General features: G+C 40.3%; 1 protein-coding gene across 1 annotated transcript; it reads right to left on the minus strand.

Moving 5' to 3' along the window:
- Window positions 1-23: 23 nt before the first annotated feature.
- On the minus strand, window positions 24-5734 carry tmem45b (transmembrane protein 45B). The gene is made up of 6 exons (XM_026183119.2): window positions 5590-5734; window positions 2757-2954; window positions 2471-2677; window positions 2178-2362; window positions 1131-1273; window positions 24-279 (listed from the first exon to the last, which is right to left on the minus strand). The coding sequence occupies exons 2-6, from the start codon at window positions 2944-2946 to the stop codon at window positions 168-170; spliced, it is 837 nt and encodes a 278-aa protein (XP_026038904.1). The 5' UTR covers window positions 2947-2954; window positions 5590-5734; the 3' UTR covers window positions 24-167.
- Window positions 5735-15423: the final 9689 nt, after the last annotated feature.

The raw sequence follows: 15423 nt of genomic DNA on the forward strand, positions 1-15423 counted from the left end.
GTAAAAGCAGGCGATACACAATATGAATTGTACTTTTTAATATTTACAAACATGATAATAGTTAATTCACATGGATTTCAATCTTATTTTCTTTAGACATTTTTTTTTAAAATAGATAAAATAGATCAAGATTTGAAAAATGAAATCAAAGAGCCATAAATATGCCTTCATTCTTCATCTGACTCTTGAAGCAAAGCTTTTTGAGAGGTCAATTCAGAGGATGTGTTACGCATTCCGATCTCTATGTCTCGCCCCCTTGCCGAGAATTGCACCACAGTCCTGTTGGAACAAACACAAGTGTACATGAAGATTATACAACTAACACTGTTATTGTTGCCTCCTGAAAGCTAATGAATTGTTAATGATAATTATTACCGAAGGACATTAAAATCTAATCAAAAGTTCCAAATGGAGATGAGGTTTAAACGGTATCAGTGCCTCTTAAGCCTAAACCTTTTTCTACCAACAATCGCAAGAGGGTCCATAGATGCAAGACATCACAGCAGTCAGTGTAAAATGTTACCCACCAATAACAGATAAAGAAGACAAGTAATGCAGATTAATACAGGTTACAAGTTACTTGTATTTATCCATCTCCTTAAGGGTTAACTACTAAAATAAGCTGCCACTAGCTGTTGGGTATTTATGAGAAATGTTGAATGTAAACAAAAACATGTTGCCTATATACACATCACCTCAAAAAGCAGGTTTGGATGTCAGAATTCAAAAAAGGTGGCTTTCACCAAGCTTACAAAATGTTCAGGAAGTGATTTATCATGAAGTTTACTTGTCCTTGAAACCGTCCCTGAAAACCTTTGCTTCAGCTATTCTGAAATGTCAAGTGAATAGTGATATCCCATTGAGGCACATTATGCTCTAATGAAAAGCCATTTCAGAGCAAAATATGCAGGCTAAACCCTGATCAAGTTGCATTTTACAGGGAATAATAACCCGAGTACATGTATCATAAATGCAGGTGCACATGTTGTTCTGCCATGTTGTGACAAGATTTTAATTGTACCTGTTTTGCTGAATCCCACTTGTTCTGTTTTCTAACCAAGTCTGTTCAAACTCTGTTATTACACTGATCTGGTTGTAAAATGTGTGCATGTAAAGGATGAGATACTTACAACCAAACTACAACTGCAGTGGAAGTGACTAAAAGCAGGGCCACAGCTAAATGCCAGCAGAAGCACATTGTGACGAACATGACGTTGGCGTGCTCGGTCAAGATCCATTCCACTCCACTTGGTGGGTAAAGTACGAATCCAATCTGAAATGACAAATGTGTGATGAAGAAGCCAACTACCTATTATCATTATAAGCAAATGAATAAAAAAATGTAAGTTGACAAAAAGTTTGCACAAAGAGCAAGATCTAAGGACAGTCCACACAGATGGCACCGAACTGGCCCTGATGTGTGCAGAAATTAATGAAATCTACTGCTTGTCTAGAAAATGTGATTAAACTATACAAGTAAATATTTTAAAAAGTGGTGTTGGTCCTCTAAGTGGTCTTTGTTTTAGTATTCAAGTGCCACGGCGATGCAGTGTTTAGCACAACGAGAAGGTTCCTGGTTTAATCCTCCTGGGGCATTTCTGTGTATAGCAGGCGATCGTGGCTCAAGAGTTGGGAGTTCGCCTTGTAATCGGAAGGTTGCCCGTTCGAGCCCCGGCTTGGACAGTCTCAGTCGTTGTGTCCTTGGGCAAGACACTTTACCCGTTGCCTACTGGTGGTGGTCAGAGGGCCCGGTGGCGCCAGTGTTCGGCAGCCTCGCCTCTGTCAGTGCGCCCCAGGGTGGCTGTGGCTACAATGTAGCTTGCCATCACCAGTGTGTGAATGTGTGTGTGAATGGGTGGATGACTGAATATGTAAAGCGCTTTGGGGTCCCTAGGGACTGGTAAAGCGCTATATAAATACAGGCCATTTACCATTCAGGCCATATATAGTTTGCTTGGTCTCCCTGCAGTCCAAAGACGTGCTTGTTAGGTTATTTGGTGATTGTAATTTGCCTGTCAGTGTTTGTGGTTGACTGTCTCTATGTGATGGACTGGCAGCCTGTATAGGGTGTATCCTGTCTCTCATCCTGTGTCAGATGGCTGAACTGGACGGGTGGATAGATGTTGCTGGGTGTATAAACGAGGTGTTCTGCATCAGGATCTCATTTGGCTAATCACCTGGTAGAACCACGAACCCTGTAGGATGAACATGCATGACCCGAACAGCTCTAAAATAATGTTGTCTCTTATGAACATCTCCAGCATGATGCTGGCTGAGCCTCCAAACACCGCCACCAGGAGCAGGGTGTGGATGTGGGCGTCCAGAAGAGGTCGACTGTGCACATGGTAGTAAAACAGAAACCCTGCGTGAAATAGAGTCAAACACAAAATGTAGCTCAAATACACGTTAGCCACCATGAATTATGGTGAAAAATATTGTGCAACTAAAACCTGGCTTTCTTACAGCTTACCTTCAACAAAAAGAGCTAACGAGAGACCAAAGCGGCCCACTCCTCTTGGCACCAGTTGGAATTTTGTACTTAAAATCAGAGCTATTCCAGAAATCCCAAAGAACAGATACATTGTGCTGTGCTGCCAGTTCATCAACTTAATCCACCCGCCGTCGTTGTAGAGATGAGCATGTGGCCCGTCCACCACAAACTGCTCAACCATAATACCTGTGACAGGACAGCATCAGCGAAATTAGAACAGGTGGACGCACACAACTGATGAATATATATTTACAGGAAAACTGACCAATAAAAGCAGCAAATATCTGGAACCCTCCTTCAATGTAGTCCAGTCTTTTAAAGATTGGCGGCAAAGTCTGTCGTCCTTTAGGCTGGTTTGTCCTCCAGTAGTGTTGGAGAACATATTTCACTGTTAGCCAGAAGCCATAGAGCAGGAAAAAAGAGCCAGGAATAGCGTGTCCTCCAAAGTTGGCCATTATCAGGCCTGAAAAAAGAAGAAATGCGCCTTAGTCATGTCATACATTGCTATACAAGTGTATTTGCCCCCTTCTTGGCTCAAGAGTTGGGAGTTCGCCTTGTAATCGGAAGGTTGCCCGTTCGAGCCCCGGCTCGGATAGTCTCGGTCGTTGTGTCCTTGGGCAAGACACTTCACTCGTTGCCTACTGGTGATGGTCAGAGTGCCCGGTGGCGCCTCGCCTCTGTCAGTGCGCCCCAGGGTGGCTGTGGCTACAATGTAGCTTGCCATCACCAGTGTGTGAATGGGTGGATGACTGAACGTGTAAAGCGCTTTGGGGTCCTTAGGGACTAGTAAAGCGCTATACAAATACAGGCCATTTACCATTCTTGATTTATTCATTTATTTATTTTTGCATATTCATCACACATGTTTCATATCAAACTAATTCTAATAGTAGACAAAGACACAATTCAGGTTTTACATGATGATTTAATTTATTAAGGGGGAAAAATAAGTTTACTTACCTGGACCTGTGTAAAAAGTAAATGCCCCTTAAACTTGATAACCGGTTGGATCAAAGTTAGGAGCAATTTGTTTTTGGATCACGGTCACTGAGTCTTTCACGTCACTGTGAGGAATTTTGGTCCACTCTTCTTTGCAGAATTGTTTTATTTCAGACACATTTGGGTGGGTTTCAAACACAAACAGTGCATCCCAAAGCATCTCAATCTGATTTAAGCCCAGATTTTGACTAGGCCACTGCAAAACCTTCATTCTGTTTTTTACTTTGGAGCCATAGACAGGTGGACTCGTGTTTCAGATCATTGTCATGCTTAAGTACACTTAAGCTTCAGGGCCTGACCTTCTGGTAGAGAACCGAATTCATGGTTACATCAAGTCTTCCAGGTCTTGAAGCAGCAAATCAGCCCCAGACCGTCGCAATACCACCACCACGTTTTTTTTTCTGTTCTTTTTAGGAATGCTGTGTTGATTTTACGCCAGATGTGAAGGGACTCAAACGTTCCAAAAAGTCAGTCCACACAGTAATTTCCCAAAAGCCTTGGAGATCATAAAGATGTTTCTTGGCAAATTTGAGACAAGCCTTTGTGTTCGTTTTGCTCAGCAGTGGATTTTTCCCCTCCTAAGGATGTCTCTTTCTTATTGCCGAATCATGAACTCTGACCTTAACTGAGGCAGGTGAGGCCTGCAGTTCTTTCCATGTTGTTCTTGCTCTTTTTGTGACCTCCTGGATGACTCATGAATGCACTCTTGGAGTAATTTTGGTAACACTGCTGGGAAGGTTAACCACTGTTTCAAGTTTACTCTATTTGTATATAATGGCTTTGACTGTGGATACACTGGAATCCCAAAGCCTCAGAAATGACTTTCCAGACTGATGGATATCAATGACTCAGCTGTCTCTTTAGATTGCGTTGTTGTTTTTTGAGATCTTTTAACCTGCTTCACTTTGTCAGATAGGATCTACTTGAGCGGTTTCTTGATCTAACATGTCTCACAGGCCTGGGTGTGGCTAAAGAAATTGAAGTCAATAAATGTTGTAATTAAGACAATTCAGGATTTCACAAGGGGAGCAATTCCTCACACAGGGCCAGGTTGGGCTGCTTAGTTCCCCCCTTTCAATGAATGAAATCATCATTTTGTATTCACTCCAGTTATCTTTGACTAATATTAAAATTAGTTTGATGATCTAAAAAAAATAAGTGTGACAAATATCCAATATATTAATACACCAGGATGAATGCAAATATAGTATATACTAAATGCAGCGTTGAAAGTTCAAAGGTATTAGCTTTGAGGTTAAAGTGCAGGCTCTTAGTTCCGCTTTATTGAGATGATAAGAACCTGGCATTTAAGGGAACGAAATCCAAATAGATAGCAACGTTCACAAAGGGCTTTTTCAAAGCAGCTGGCATTACATAAAAACAAATACAGTGCTGGAAACTGCTGTCAATAGGGGGAAAGCAGCGATTAATTTATAACATATCCTGTCTGATTAGGGCGGAGCCTGCTGAGCGTGTTCTTTGGTCCGGATGACATTTGTTTTGCAAAACTGAAATTCAAATGAAAGAGGGTTTTTTGACAGAAAACGTGCTGCCTTTCAAATCAGAAAAAACAAACAGTATTAAAAGTTTAACAAGTAATACTTTAACGAATAACTGAAGTCACTAAGAAAATGGGAAAGCGCAATTATATTGTTTTAACTTAAATTCTGCCGCTGACTCATTAAAGTGAAATCTAAAATCAGACGCAGTGAACATGTAACACGGGCTTTTTTCCACTGCTCAAAAGGAAGTCGGTGGTTTATAACAGACCTTAAAACTTCTTCCCCCTGCTTTTAATGTTAGTATTGGAGACACGGGTGTGTTTAAAATCCGCGTGTTCGGTTAGTCAGACAAGTTTTTCCTGATCAGCCCTGCCTGGCGTGATGTTACTGAACACTTTTCACACATTGTCCAACATTTCCAACACTGTCGACGTGTATGGAGGCAGATAGCTGATTTCACCGTCTCAGAGCTAAGTCCAAATAATGTTTCGACACAATAAATACGCGTTTATCTAAAGTCCAGTTAGCCTGTGGCACATCAGCATCTGTACCGAGGTAAATCTTCAACTGAGTACATGCTTGATAAAATCAACATACCTTAATCTCTGCGGCTAATCCCCAAATGCAACAAATTAATGTCGGCAAACCGCCTTGAATGACAGCTCCCTGCTGTTTGGAGACCTGTGCACACCTGCTCCCTGCACCTCTAACCTGCACTGACGGATCACACATAGCCCCACCCCTAGTTTGCATAAGTTTCAGTGACCAAGTGACATCTCCCTGAGAAACGGGCAGAAAAACAGAGGCTGTTTAAAGACGGTGAGCTTTATTCAGCTACTCATTTGACAACAAAAAGATCAATACCGAGATTAATAGAGAGCAACAACTCGGTGACAACTTAAATATGCAGTTTTGCTAATATGTAAACTGTGTGCACAGTGGGAGATGCAGCAGCAGTGGCTTGTTTAAATGAACTTTGCACTCTTTTCAATAAATCTTTATTGCCATTCTTATCGTGCTTAACACACAGTCATTTGACATGTGAGGAAATCGCTACCTAAATGAAAAACGGAATGCTGTTTTAAAATAATCCTAATAAACAAAGTGTCATTGTTTAGGTGTGTGTGTGTGTGTGTGTGTGTGTGTGTGTGTGTGTGTGTGTGTGTGTGTGTGTGTGTGTGTGTGTGTGTGTGTATTTTGCACAAGAGAGTTATAGGATTTCACAGAACAATTTCTTCTCTCGAAACGGGTTCTCAGATGAAGGCACTGGAGTCACCAACGGGTCCTCTTTGGCATGAGCTTCACAGTAGGCCATCAGTTCAGCTGCTGCTTTGGATACCTGTAAAAGCAGACTGTGTTTAAGTGAGTCAGTGATCATAAAAGGGCAAGATAAGATGTTAAGTATGAGCTCATCTGTTCCAATACACACACAGACACACATATATATCTGTGTATATATATCTGTGTAGTATATATATATATATATATATATTACACAGAATAAGAAAGAGAAGTGGGAGGATCTCTGCATAACTGAGCAAGAGGACAAGTCGATTAAAGTCTCTCGATATCAGATGGCAGGCTCATTAAATGGCACTCATGAAGTCCCTCCAGGATATCTGAGACTGGCCAATAACAGTAAGAAAGAACAAATAAGCAGGAAAACACAGATATTGGACAGAGGCAAATTGGAAAAGTGCTATACACAATGATATCTGAAGTCTAAGGTCTTTAAGTCAAAAAGAACATTTGAGCGAGGGGCTGAAAGAGTGCTTGATATGAGGAAGTGTGATGATTTGATGGTGCGTGCAGTGCCAGGCTGGAGTGAAATCATTGAACCAGGTCATATAGCTCCAAACTATGCAAGAACTTTTTAAAAGGAAGCTGTCAGCTGGCATTCTGTTAAAAGGAGTGGACAGGGGATGGGCGTCCAGGTACACACCGGCTCACTCCTTGGCGGCCGCTTATCGGGGCCTGGAGCCTGGGGCTCGCTCGGGCCACTTCGGAGGTGGGGTGCCCCCGGCCTCTCGGCCTGGGGCTCGGTCACTCAGGCGCAGCTGGCTGCCGGCGGAGCTCACGGGCGCGTCACTGCAACTCCCCCTGGCTTCTGCTCCGCGGCTGCTGAGTGAGCCCTCATCTGGGACTCTCCTCAGCTCTTTCCGGGACAGTGGCGCGGCTGCCCCTCTGTTGGTCTTCCTTGGTCTCTTGTGTTCTGGGGGCCTCTGGATGTCTGGAGTTTTGATCTCCTCCACACCTGCTTCACGCCCTGGAGGACGGGGCTGTGGCCCCCCCACACCCTCTAGCAGATTATTACATGAAGGAACCTTTTAAAAAACAAAAAACAAGCGCGTCCATGCTCACAGGTGTACACACGGGTGATCACACCCACAAACTACACCCTTTTTGGCTCCTACCTCAAAGCACACTGTGTTCTGTTGATCTTATGTGCTGCACAATAATGTTTAACATTTAGTATTTACTGTCATATTCCCATATATCATTGTGATGTTGTTTATTCTATTACTCTTGTTCTCTTCTGCTTGCTTTCTTTTTTCTTTCTCAGCAGGTGATCCAGGTGATTGATATATGCATTTTTTTTCTCTGCCCGTTCTATTGGTTTTTGTCTTTTGCCCTTCTCCCCCGTCCCTCTTCTCAGCTGTTTCTCTTTCCCTCTTTCTTTCTCCCCTTCTTTCCCCCAGTCAAGTCTGTCCCGTATTCAGTAAGTGAAAATAAAATAAACAATAAAAGGTGAATCAAATGGACCATTACGGCAAGGCTGGGATGGTCAGTTTGGTAAAGTAAATCCGTTGGGCATCTTTCTTTGCCTTTAGACAACAATTCTGATGGCAAAAGAGCCAAACGGGACAGGCCAAAAAAAATAATAATAAATTAAAAAAAAATAAAATAAAATAAAATAAAATAAAAGGAGTGGACAGTACCATCATCAGATCTAAACCCTGATTGAACATTTGTGGGTCTCTAAGCTGGAGCACATATCTACAATAATAAAGATTCACACACCTGTAGTTGCTGCAAATAAGCAGTTCTTTGTCAAAAGTATAAATACATCTGATAAATAAAAGCATGTAAAATGTAACTTTTTATTGAAAGTTTCCGAGACACAGTGAAGTACAAAGGAAGAACACGTGGTGCCTTAACTGAAGTGAATACTTGCTCATCTGAAGACTTTTCAATTCACACTGCCTTATTTGTGCCCTTGCTTTGTTTCCAGTCACTGTCTGTGTGGACTCACCATCATCCTCTCTATGTTGACCTCCAGTTTCAACTGCTCTACTGTTTTTCGAGCATCTGCAATCTTGGCCATGTTGTTAGACATCCTGCCCTCTCCCGCTTGGATCAGCCATCATGTAGCAAATTTAAAAACAAGACACAAAAGTACAGATTACCAATAAAGAAATGTGGTTGTAGAAAACAAGTTTGCTCTTATAAAGAGCAATATAAAGAAAATTTGTCACAAATGATCAATGTGAGACATTATTGAAGGTATCTGAGGTGGTGGTTAGAGTCTGTTTCAATTTGTTTGTTAATTCTGCTCCCTGGGTCTCAGCTGCAAGAGGAACAGGGAGGGTCTCAAAGGAGAAGGGCAGGGGAGCGGAGGTAGCGCAGCCCTCCCAAGGGGGCGGCATCCGCTAGCACAGATTGTAAATACACCTTATATTAACATGTTGCTCTCGCACAATATATCTGTCATAAAGTTCACATTTAGTTGTTTTTCAAATCTCAGCTTTTCTTTATAAGTAGATGCTGTTATGTTTTTTTGAGTTTAAAAGACACATTCGAGTACCATCTTAATGATCCTCATAATAGGCGAGTAAATAAAAAGCCAGCAACAGCAGGCCTTTAAAAAAAAAAACTTTGCTAGAAATAATTAAAAGGAAATTCATTATAAGTCATTTCTAGTGCTAATATAATTCATGCAGCACATAGCAGATATGCCACATAATTCATGTGTAGAAATATTTGAAATAGGCTGCTTCTGTGCATCTGTATAAAAGATGATGATGATGATGATAAAGAAAATTTGCAGTCACTCCATAGTTCCAAACATACTCACAACAAAGACCGACAGCAAACGACTGGCTCCTGGAGCGAAAGTACACTTGTCCTCCGCCACAGCAACTTGTAGCTCCGAATGAAGAGAGATGAATGGCAGAGACGAAGTGGATGTCTTCACTGGGCTTCCAACCTTCACATAATTAGCGGTGGATCTGCCTATGGGATGGGCTCAGTGCAGCAGTGCAACAGTTAAAGGCAACATGTGGTATGACCTTCATTTCTACACTCTCTATCACTCACACATCTGAGATTACACCGAAGACAGAGAGTTAAATGTAGCTTTTAAAAAAGATGGAATATGGCTGAAATAATAGTTGTGTATTTGATCATAACACCTCAACAGAACAGACAGTTATTTTCCGTGACTTTGCATAACATGCTTGTGTATAAAATATCAAAATATCAAACCTTAAATTCTTGGAATTACTGAGTACATTAAAATGAGTTGGACTGGGATTGTTCTAAGACAGAATACTGTTTATGAGAAAGGTATTAAATCAGAATATGTAAAATAATGCTCTATAAACTTTTATTTGAAATTCTCACATGTGCTTGTGTTTAAAGAAGCCATGCAACAGAAAACAGTTACTAATCAAGCTCCAAATAAATATTTTAAGAGTCTAATTCTATCACACATAAGAACACTTGAATATAACCTCTGGTAAATTTGCATGTTCAGTGACAGACTTTTTGTCAAGGGGAGGATTTTCTCAGAAACAGAGTTATTTCTCTCATATTTTAGCGATCCTCTTCAAGGCTGCCAGTCTTTCCGGTAGAGCTGACTATTATTCCACAGAGCAGCAGGGAGCAAAGTGGCAGTGTGATGGAGTTAAATGTCAAATGCTTCATTAACATTTGTTTCCTTGTAGTAATTGGTCTTGCTTCATGGACGATATAAGCCTTTATAGCAAAAAGAGCTTCTGGTTCACTTAACCCTCCTCTGTCATTTAAAACATCTATACAGTAATGTGTGAAAGTCTTGAGTCACCACTCAATTCTTTATTTTTGTTACAAAAATGGAAAATAGGTACAGCTATTTATCAAAATGTGAAATCATAGGGTACATGTAAATACAGACTATAAGGCTAAAACTGAGTTTGTATCATTCTGATGAGCCTGAAAGTGAATGATTTGAAATGACCACCTTTATTCTTGAACCAAACATTTCATATTTGGATTCATCACTCAATAAGACCTGTTGCCAGTCCAGTTATTTTGTAATTTCACACCTCAGCCTTTTCTCCCTGTTTCCCTTCCTTAAGAATGGCTTCTTGACAGCCACCCTCCCACTGAGATCATTTCTGATGAGGCTGCAGTGAAAAGTAGTTGAATCAACTGAAGGTCCAGATGCATTTCTTGAGTCCTGTGTTAGGTCTTTGCTGGACTTTTTTCTATTACCGTACTTAAGGACATTAATTTTAGATATTGTTCATCTGCTCTAGTTAGATTTTTTTTTTAGACCTGACAATTCTTCTTGTGTCCTCCACTTGTCCAGTTTCCTCAGTTTTTTAAGGGCACACTGAACACCATGCTCAATGATGCCAAGGTTTTGGAATCACCCCCTTGGTGGAAAAATACAGTTTTAATTTTAACATAACTGTGTTATCTTTGGTATTTTTAAGATTCAGCTACAAAATTTGAATGTTTTTCAGAATGGAATAACATGTTTTTAAGACAGGCTGCCAGTAACAAAGTGCCTCAAGGTAAAATTTAAAATTTTACCTTGAGGCTGTCTTTTATGTGCAAACACACAGTTCTGGTTCATCTCTTGAGTTAGATATTTGTTTTATAGATCAATGTTAAGTGGCTTAACAAGCAAACAAAACATATTTATCTGAAAATGGTCAGTTTAAGGATTGGACAGAAAACTTGTTAAAAAGCAGCTAATCTCCGAATAATAACTAACAAATAAAAGCCTGAGAATCAGATTCTGTTGGGCAGCTAATCAGTGTTTGCGGGGCAGCAACGTGGAGCAGTGGTTAGCAATGTTGCATCACAGCAAGAAGGTCCTGACTCCCTCACCTGGCTGTGGCCTTTCTGAGTGGAGCTTGCATGCTTTCTTGTTTGCGTGGGTTCTCTCTGGGCACTCCAGCTTCCTCCCACAGTCTAAACACATGCAGTAAATAGAGTTAGGTTCACTGGTGAATCTCAATTGCCCATAGGTGTGAATGTGAGTGCAAATAGTTGTCTGTCTCTCTGTGTTAGCCCTGCATCAGGCTGGATGCCCCCCTCCGCCCACCCAGCAGCTGGGATAGACTCCAGCCTCCCCTGCAACCCCGATAAGGACAAGCGGAAGAGAATGGATGGATGGACAGATTCTGTTGTGCTTCTTATGAATTCAGTGACAACATTTGTAAACTCGATCCATCTGTCCAGTCAACAAAACAACGTGTCTCTTCTGACATTCTGTTCATTCATAATAGATGCTACACCATAGGATGAATGAAACCAGAGAGGAGATCTATACACAGCTTCAACTAAGATGTTTTTAAACTCATCTAGAGTTAATGTTTATAATGTGTTTTGACATAGAAATAAGAGCATGCATTGCCAGCTAACCAAACATAGCAAGTGTGCCATTTACTATACAAACAGTAATGAGTTTGGGCGTAGCTGCTGTTTTCTCCATATAAATTGTTGTCATAACGTCTGCTTGATTCTTGTAATCTCTGCTGATTGTCCACAGAGGTCCTCATGGTGACTTACGGTGTGCTGTACACATAAACAGTTCTGTTACACATTCTCATTTTCTTTTGTAACCTTCATTAAGGTCAGTGTGGCTAGGAAACAAGACTGTAAAACATAGTCTTTACTAAGGCAAGAAGAAGATCCAGAAATGACCTATTTAGAAAATATGAGTGCCTTGAATTCATGATGGTGACTGTTGTAAACATATCTAAGCCAGACCAATTTATAAAAAGAGACCCAGTCCTCCTGGATGTCACGCACGATGTATTTTTTGTCATATCATGCTGAAAACAAACCGGTTTTTCAAGTTGTGGCTCTGGTTGCATTTGTGACACATTCATCTGTAATGCATTTAAAGGGCTACAAAAGATTCATAACCATCATTTTCAGGTTTGGAAATATTTGGAAACCAAATTGATTTTTCTTTTGTTCTCGTGTACTTGTTTTTATTATTATTTTCACAGAAAAAAAGTTTAATTAAATAACAATAATAGAAAAAGGAACAATAGAAATTAATAAAATTGTGCGCGTGCGTGCGTGTGTGTGTGTGTGTGTGTGTGTGTGTGTGTGTGTGTGTGTGTGTGTGTGTGTGTGTGCATGGGCGCTGGTCATTCACAATCCCTCCGTTTGTAGCATGTTGACATATATATGGCAGGCAGTCAGACATGCCCCGTCTCCTGAGATGTTCAGCACTGAAGTGGCTAAAGTAAATGGTCCTTACTTCACTCAATGATTCACATTTTAGGAGGAAATGTCTCACTTTTAACCTCACCTCTCAAACAGTGATCACATGTTCTTCTAATCTTTCGGTTGCCACGACCTCGTGTGTCTTCCTTGTTCAATTGCCAGTTTGTGGTCCTACATTTGGTTAGGATTTGACTCTGTTTTTCTGTTTCTGACACCTAAGAGACATTCTGCTAATTCATACCTGTTTTTAGGGCCAGATAAACTCTTCTTCCCAGAGAAAGATTTCTTTTCATTTTGTTAGAATTTGGTTTACACTGATAGGTGTTTGGAAAGCAGTGTGGTGAGACAAGTCCGATTATGATTGGCAGAATATCTCTTAGAGACAGACAGTCTCAATACCAACTGACATAGGTTGGTTGGTTCTGGCCTTATCTCTTATCTCTGGGAGAGCCTTGAATTAGAGGGATTCTTGGGGGCTGGATACAAGATTATAAAAAATGTCCCAATTCTGTTCACCTGGGGTTTGTTAGTGTTTTCCTGTGTACATGTAAACTGTATCTGTAGACAGTCTGTTGGGCGTTTATCCCAACAGGTGTGGCTCTGATGACTCACTGCACCCTTTACTTCTCTACTCTACAGCACAGTGGATAGGATGACACTATCAGATATTTTAAGCCAGATTTTAATTATAATTTAGAAGTTATCTTAATTGCATTTGGGGCTCTTAGGCCTTTTTGTTTTAGTTTTCTTTCACTTCCATGAAATTTCCTAATCTTGTTATGGTTCAGCTCATCTGTAAATCATTTTGAATAACTCACCCACCTAAGTGAAAATCATCTAAAAATGCTGTATACTGCCAAACACAACCTAAATGGCAAGAATAAAGAGGACAAAGTAAGTCCACCAGAAATGAGGAGAAATTCTAAATGTCTCCACAGGATCTGCACGTATCTTAATCAAAAAGAGTGTGCACAGATTTTACCTTCATGGGAGTTGAGCCAGTGGGAAGTCCATTATGAAAACTAGAGAAAGTCAATACTGGATAACTGCCAGTCTCTGATTTGACCACAAATTCCTCTTGAAGATACTGAGAAGGTATCTGTATGAGGGTTAAAGTTGAACCAGAAAATAAACATTGGGGAAACAATATGGAAAGTGAGGGACACTTTTTTAAGTTTAATCTAAAAACTATGGATTGGGGTGGTTTTAAATGTGCTTAAAGCTTGTTTATACACTGACTGGATACTTTTTAGGTACAGCTTGGCAGTGCCGAGTTGAACACCATTTTGCTTTCCAAGCTGTCATACTTTGTGGCATAGATTCAACAGGGTGCTGGAAACATTCCTCATAGAGTATAGTTCATACTGTAATCAATGATTTCATTATTTAGGGGGAAATAGTATTTGGTTTCCTCATATCTAGGGCATTTTTGGGGAAAATAGTGATCTTATTATTATTATTGTTTAGTACAGACCTTCCCAAAGTGTGGGGCCCGTCCCCTAGGGTGCCAAGGTCTCCCCTGCATAATTGCTTTTCCCTTTGTCGGGAGCATGTGCTGGGCTGTTCAAATCACGGACAAACAGTATCCCACATTCTTGATTTTTAGTTCACACACACTTGTTGTAATGACTAACTACTCCTGACATTTTGGAGATGTTAGCTCTGTATACAGTAAAGTTACAGTGGGATACAAATAATATCAGGCTGATCCTGCCACGATTTGTTCCCCCTGTCTAAATCACGGACAAACAGTATCCCACAGCTGTTTATGTTTTTAAACCCATTTTGCACAGACAGGCATTTTTTGAAAAATGTATTGATATAAATGTTGAATATTATTACACAGGAAAAAAACAAATACACGTAAAATAATTACACCATGACGCCTCTGCCTTTGTAAATGGAGGGACAGTATGTGTGTATGTAAGCATGTAAAACCTGAAGATAGATACAAAATACTGTTAATCTGACTTGCTGCCATTCTGCAATTCATCTCATGTAATAACGTGGCGCACAGCATGACGTGAAAAAAGGCACATACCTTTGACGTTGCATGCCGACCTCGGTATTCCTGTCCACACATAAACGCAAAAAAGGAGTTTTAAAAAATCTCCGTTTTCGGTGATTCCAAACTCTGTTTACGTGTGGAGGAAAGGTCCAAACGCACAGAAACAGTTGTGTTTTCAAAATTACCCGTGTAGGTGTGGACGTAGCATAAAAGAGTTAGTAGTTTATTTTCTTACTACCTGTAACTTATTGCAGTTTACTTGTATTTGCTTAATTGTTTACTAAATGTTTGAGGTGTGAAATAAACCGCAATGGAGCAAAATATGGGTGTGTGTGGTTGGAGGATGTATTTGTGTGTGTGCGCGTGCGCGTGTGCGCGCGGGGGAGGGGGGGTGGCGAACATTTTTCTTGTAAAACAAAGGGGGGCCTAGCGAAAACGTTTGGGAACCACTGGTTTAGTACAAGTGTCAAGTTCTGATATTATTTTCTACTGCGTGTAGCTGCATGTAGTCCTTATTCAATAGGAGACAGCATAAAGAGCGTAAATTTCAACATTTCAACTCAGAGAGCTTTTTGGAAATCATATAGCTTAGCATTATTTTTATTGCTAAGCTTTATTTTTATTTTATTTTATTGACTGTACGTGTTTGTTCATTAAAGCACACTCAAAAAACGATTCTTGGCAATTTTGAGTATAATGCAACTGAGATATATCAAATTAAAATGTATTTGTTCAAATAATTAATAATATGGGGAAACATGCTTGGAAAGGATTGAATGTACACAAAACAAATAGATTTTATTTGACAATAAAATAATAATAATAGAGAATTTAATATTATTATTTTTAGTAGTAGTAGCACATCTGCGCAGCATGCTACATGTGAACCTAGCTAGTTGTGTGGCAAACAACTTGTGTACTAAACTTGTTGTTTGTGCTTAGTGCTTTTACCCAGTTATGTGGAAAAAAGA

This window comes from Astatotilapia calliptera, chromosome 10 (assembly GCF_964374335.1).
Source record: "Astatotilapia calliptera chromosome 10, fAstCal68.1, whole genome shotgun sequence".
NCBI classification, from domain to species: domain Eukaryota; kingdom Metazoa; phylum Chordata; class Actinopteri; order Cichliformes; family Cichlidae; genus Astatotilapia; species Astatotilapia calliptera.

What these genes read in the sequence shown, in the direction of transcription:
- tmem45b (XM_026183119.2), bottom strand. Translation starts at nt 2,946, where the DNA reads ATGGCCAACTTTGGAGGACACGCTATTCCTGGCTCTTTTTTCCTGCTC. An exon ending in GATATTTGCTGCTTTTATTG is followed by an intron (nt 2,678 to 2,756) that starts GTCAGTTTTCCT and finishes GTCCTGTCACAG; the next exon opens with GTATTATGGTTGAGCAGTTT. An exon ending in AGGGTTCGTGGTTCTACCAG is followed by an intron (nt 1,274 to 2,177) that starts GTGATTAGCCAA and finishes TTGTCATTTCAG; the next exon opens with ATTGGATTCGTACTTTACCC.